General features: G+C 41.7%; 1 protein-coding gene across 1 annotated transcript; it reads left to right on the top strand.

Moving 5' to 3' along the window:
• Window positions 1-460: 460 nt before the first annotated feature.
• Window positions 461-4,472, top strand: LOC124694320 (transmembrane protein 53-like). The gene is made up of 4 exons (XM_047227316.1): window positions 461-915; window positions 3,042-3,144; window positions 3,450-3,664; window positions 4,205-4,472. Exons 1-4 carry the CDS (start codon window positions 461-463, stop codon window positions 4,470-4,472), a joined length of 1,041 nt encoding a protein of 346 aa, XP_047083272.1.
• The last annotated feature ends 969 nt before the right edge of the window (window positions 4,473-5,441 follow it).

Below are 5,441 nucleotides of genomic sequence, written 5' to 3'. Positions count from 1 at the left end.
TAGTCTATATTCACCCGTTTTTAGCCGTAGTTTGTCAAGTTTCCGTTTTTTAAATTCGCATCGTCGACTTCGCCTGGGCACGCGGCTGGGAAACTACTACTCCCCACGCCAAATCTTCCTCCAATCCGGACGAAAATTTCGCCGGATTTGGGCGTGGGAAGCGCCAACGAGTGGGGATGCTCTAAGCCAGCTCTCAAGTATGCAATATGGAAGTGCATGCATGTAGCGGCATGACAATAGCTTAGCTAGACATAGTTAGGCAAGTCAGCTCTCAACGTGTGCAGTACCATTGGTAACCCATCAGTTAAGGAACACACCTGCCGAACGAGCCCATATGTGTCTTTGCTGAAAAAAAAAGTGATGGTGACAGTCAAGGCACTCAAACGCTCCCCTATAAAAGGCACTGCTGCACTGGTGCTCCCTCCCACAACGAAGGCGCCTGTATTGTATCATGGCCACGATGGAGAAAGCCTACAATGGAGGAGGCAAAGAAGCAACCCCCGGCGCCGTCTCAGCCCAGGGCGACGTTGTGGAATATTCCACCGGCGGGCAGGCCAACGCGCCCTTCAGCCTCCTCCCCCATGACTCCGAGTACTTCATCAAGTGGGATCCCCCGCCACCGCTGGAAACCTCGTCCGGTGGCGGATCGCCGGTGCGCGAAGAAGTGGTGGTGGTGCTGCTGGGGTGGCTGGGCGCGCGGCAGAAGCACCTGCGGAGGTACGCAGACCTGTACCGCGATCGCGGGGTCGGGTCGGTGCGCTTCATCGTGCCCGTCCGCAAGATCGTGGGGCCCCACTTGGAACGCCGCTTCTTGCGTATGCTCGCTGACCTCTCCGCCATGATCGCCGCCTGGTGCGACGCCGACAGCCGCCGCATGCTCCTCTTCCACACCTTCAGCAACACCGGCTGGCTCGCGTAAGAGAACAAAATTTCGTCGTCCCTCTTCTCTCCCACAAAAAGATTATGCACTTTTTTTTTGAAACAAAGATTATGCACTTTCTGTACTACTCAGGTAGATATAGCAGCCGTCTCGACTCGTACTGAATCCGGATAGTATATAACAAGTTTATGACGCTAGCTGTTTAGTTTTGCAACCTATGCAATGATTCCACATTGGCTTGCTGGATCAAGTAGACGTGCTAGCTATTCCTTATAGAAAATACTACTCGTGCTATTATTGAAGAAATCCCAAATCAACCAGGCGCACGAACAAGTTGTTAGTGTGCCGGTACAAGGACAGATAGGGCGCATTGGAGAAACTCTTTTTCGCTGCTTCTCTATCCAAGATTCGTGTGAGCATATTCGCAAATTGCAGAAAACACGAAGTCATTTCTCTAGCCTCGGCATAACCAAGATGTACACAGCCGCTCAAGTTCAAAAATGAGCAGGTAATCAACAACAAAAATAAAAGAAAAATACCCACTTCAAGCATTCATCACAGAAATGCTAAGGCGCCTATGGTGATGGTGGGCCATTCCATTGATTACGTTACCATCCATGTTGCGTAAAAAAGTCTCTCGCCCCATCTTTCAGTCGTGTATAAATCTTCGTAGACAGTTCTCAATGCTCTACATGTTATAGAGACGATCATGAACGAAGCATAGTTGTGCACCAGTAGATAACCCACATGTGAGAAAAATTCTTATCATTTCTACATAGCCACAACGATCAAATAACGGAAATCGCTTTCACCAAATAAGTAGCTTAAACCTATGATACATGCTATTGAGCCAATTACCAAATATATTGGCAATGCTACGAGGTGCATATAAGGTAGAACCTATCTGGATGATTGATCATATATATCTAGCAAACTTGCACTGGAAAAAAAACGGTGTTTAATAGTCTCGTCATGATGATAGAAAACACATTTTTTTTTGCTTTCCTGCAAATTACGTTGCACAAGGTTGTCTTTGTTGAGGTTTACAGAACGGGATTCATAACATTCAGAACAGATGATTACTAACATTCAGGAAAAAAAATCTGATGCAGAATAATTTAGGCACAATAAATTAATTAGTAAAGGAAAATAGGATCCTTTTCGCAATAGATCAGATATTTTGCCTCGGTTAACAAAAAAAATAGTGTTGTTTTAGTTGAGTCACATTTATTTACTTACAGCTAAGGTGTGGAGCAGCATTGTTGTGATCATTGATATATGGTCACCAACCATGCTCATGATTCTATGGTTGATTTGGTTGTCTTTGTCCTCTTTTGTCGGTGCATTTAGCTTTTGGGGGCCCAGCTTTCGTGTTACATGTTGTTAAGAGCAACTCTAATAGTATAGCCGGTTGTTGGCTATAAGTAAGATGCCATGTCATCTATAACCAACACATAGCCAACAAGTACAATAGTTGGCTATAAAGATGTACTACTTTTTCAATGGAGGACACACATTTCATTCACACAACTTGCCTAGGAGCACGTGCTAGAGCTAGCTCTTGCATAAGACTAGTCACAATGGGAAGTATCATACACTAGTATCATGCACATGATACTAGTTTATGATACTACCTCCACAATGCATAGTATCATAAGATAGTATCATAGTATCATCACATTTAATGTTTTGTAGAATCTCAATGCAAATTTGTGTACATGATGTGTTTGCCACTAAGTTTTCTAGTTTTACGTGTTATGATACGGTATCATATTATGATACCACTCCCATCTCTCACCTCATTAATTGGTGCGCCACATTAGATTTTTGCCAACATGGCATGCATTATACTACTTATGATACTCCCACTGGGGCTAGTCTAAGAGCTCACTTACATTCTCTCTCATCTTCTCTCTCCTCCAACTAGACACAAATATACTAATTTAATCCTTATAGCCAGCTGACTAGGACTTATTGTACTTGCTCTAAGGATTGTTGATTGTTTTACATAGGCGTAGACCTAGTTAATGATTACTCTCAATAATCATCTTACTTAGAACCTAACAGGAAGTGGAGCTTCGATCTTGGTGTCTTCAACCTGATGGTCCATGTCTCCAAAATTACCTCGTATATAAGTCTATTGCTTTAAATTTGTTTTCAGTTATGGCGCGGTACTTCAGAATCTACAATCAAGACCAGATATAACTGAGAGGATAAGGGGATGCATTGTAGACTCTGCACCAGTTCTAGAGATAACACCCAAGGTTTGTATATCCTACTACTATCTCTGATCCATTTAATTATCGTCGATTGACTAAATTTGAGACAGTTAATAAATAATATGGATCGGAGGGAGTACTATTTTTACAAAACATGTGCTTGAGCCTTGAACTGGCACAAAAAGTAAATGCTTGCAATTTGTTTCTTCCATTTTAATCCCGTGGGGAATTTTCATTTGCGAGACATTTCACTATGCTAATCTATTACCGCACCTACAGATATTTTTACTTAGTCTGTCATGTAGACAAACTTCAGTACTTAGAGTTTCTCACATGTACCCTAAACTCAGGTCTGGGCTGCTGGTTTCACTGCTGCCATGATGAAGAAAAGAAGTTCTTTCAAAGGACCCCCGGCTGACTCTCCCGATGGATCTACTTTTAATGGTGCCTTGAACAAAGTTAATTGTGTCTCCGAGTTGACGAAGCAATCATGGCGCGAAACTGTTCTTCAATCAACTCTTGAGAAGATCTTTAAATTTTTTCTTTTTGTCACTGATGTGAACAAGTAAGTCCATTTACCATTAATAAATATTGATCTGGTTAAACGGTATTGGCAGCTCACATCTTTGTCCATAGTTACCAGCAAGCTGTATGCATTAAAATATATTCCCATTGCAATATTTTTGCCGGTGATATTATGTCTTTTAACTCATCTAGCTATATCATAGTGATATCTCAATATTGTAATTAAAATGTTGTACTCTATTCAGTGTGACAAAACTAAGATTTATGGTTCCCCCTTAACAATTATTTGTCCATGCATCCTGAAAATAAATATGCAGATACATACATATCTCTAGATGTCCAGATACATATTAATTAGAAAAACTTTGTACTTTTCATAGATAGGCCGAGATGGCCTGTTGACCCTTCTATTCTAGAAACTACATTCAGTCATAATCCTCAGTATGTGCTTCTTCCACCTGGCCTCTTGGAGAGGTCGAGGATTGGATTGAAGAACATATATTCTGCATAGAGACATATATATCCGATGGGTTCTCATTAATTTCCTCACACTTTTCTGCCTCTTGCTAATCATGTGCAGGGGAATACGCAAGCTCCTCGCTGTTCTATCAGAGAAGCAGCCGTCCTGCCCTCAGTTCTACATGTACAGCTCAGCCGACAGAGTGATACCCGCCGAATGCGTGGAGAGCTTCATCAGCAAGCAGAAATCACTAGGACTGAACGTGTCGGCCCACAATTTTGTGTGGTCGCCGCATGTGGATCACTACAGGAGCTTCCCTCACCTGTACTCGGCCAAGGTTGACGAGTTCATCAAGCTCTGTTCCCCAACTACAGTAAGATCGATGTGATGATCACTGACTTCATTTGCTGATGATTACGTATTTATGTTAAACATTGTGTAAACCGGGCTTGATGCCGATTGCTGAATGCACAAGACCCAGGTGTGTAACGTCAATTTACAGCTGCTGCCATGTTGTAGGCAGTAGGTGGTGTATGGGTGTGTTGTCATGATCAGCAAGTTCAATAGCTGGCCTTTTTTATATAAGTTACCAACACGTTGATAAAATTCATAGAAGCTTATACCTGCCATTTGCATAGCTAAAATGCACATAGCAGCAAGCAACAAAAGAAAATAAAAATAAGATACTCCCTCCATCCATAAATAGATGTCATGGATTGCTCAAATTTTGGATGTATATAGACACTATTTAGTGTATAGATTCATCTAAAATTTGATGAATCTAAGACATCTATTTATGAACAGAGGTAGTACAATAAACATTACTAGAGAAAACCTTCAAAGAGACATTATGTTAGTTGCGCACTACTAAATTAAGTACGACACTACGGTATTTGGACAAAATACCTGTGGAGCGCCGACACCAGTATTTCTTTACAGGTTGCATGCTAAAGCAATGGTACGCCTCCAAGTTTGTGGAACACATGAGCCTGGCCAAGTGCACAATATTAGCAGCGTACCAACCTGCAGCACGTCAATACTATTTACATTACTGGTGACGTTCTGGTGTACGGGGACACCACAAATATGTGGGATCACAATCTGACCACGTGTAAAACTAAAAGTGGTCTACTTACACTCGGTGGCGGAGCAGCTGGAGCTCGAGTCACCCTGATGCACTACTTAGTATAGCAGAATTTTTTTAGCAACAATCTACTATATATAAGTATGGTTTGTAGCTTGTAACGAAAGATAATTTGGTATACTGTATAAATAAATAAAAGTGCATACAATAATAATGAAATAAAAGACAAAGTTACTAAAATATTCCTTGCATTTCCAAATGCCAAGGTGGATG

Source organism: Lolium rigidum, chromosome 3 (genome assembly GCF_022539505.1).
Source record: "Lolium rigidum isolate FL_2022 chromosome 3, APGP_CSIRO_Lrig_0.1, whole genome shotgun sequence".
NCBI lineage: Eukaryota > Viridiplantae > Streptophyta > Magnoliopsida > Poales > Poaceae > Lolium > Lolium rigidum.
Note: the sequence above shows the minus strand (reverse complement) of the source record. Positions and strands in the feature narration are given on the sequence as shown.

What these genes read in the sequence shown, in the direction of transcription:
- LOC124694320 (XM_047227316.1), top strand. Translation starts at nt 461, where the DNA reads ATGGAGAAAGCCTACAATGGAGGAGGCAAAGAAGCAACCCCCGGCGCC. An exon ending in TTCTAGAGATAACACCCAAG is followed by an intron (nt 3,145 to 3,449) that starts GTTTGTATATCC and finishes CCCTAAACTCAG; the next exon opens with GTCTGGGCTGCTGGTTTCAC. An exon ending in TTTGTCACTGATGTGAACAA is followed by an intron (nt 3,665 to 4,204) that starts GTAAGTCCATTT and finishes AATCATGTGCAG; the next exon opens with GGGAATACGCAAGCTCCTCG.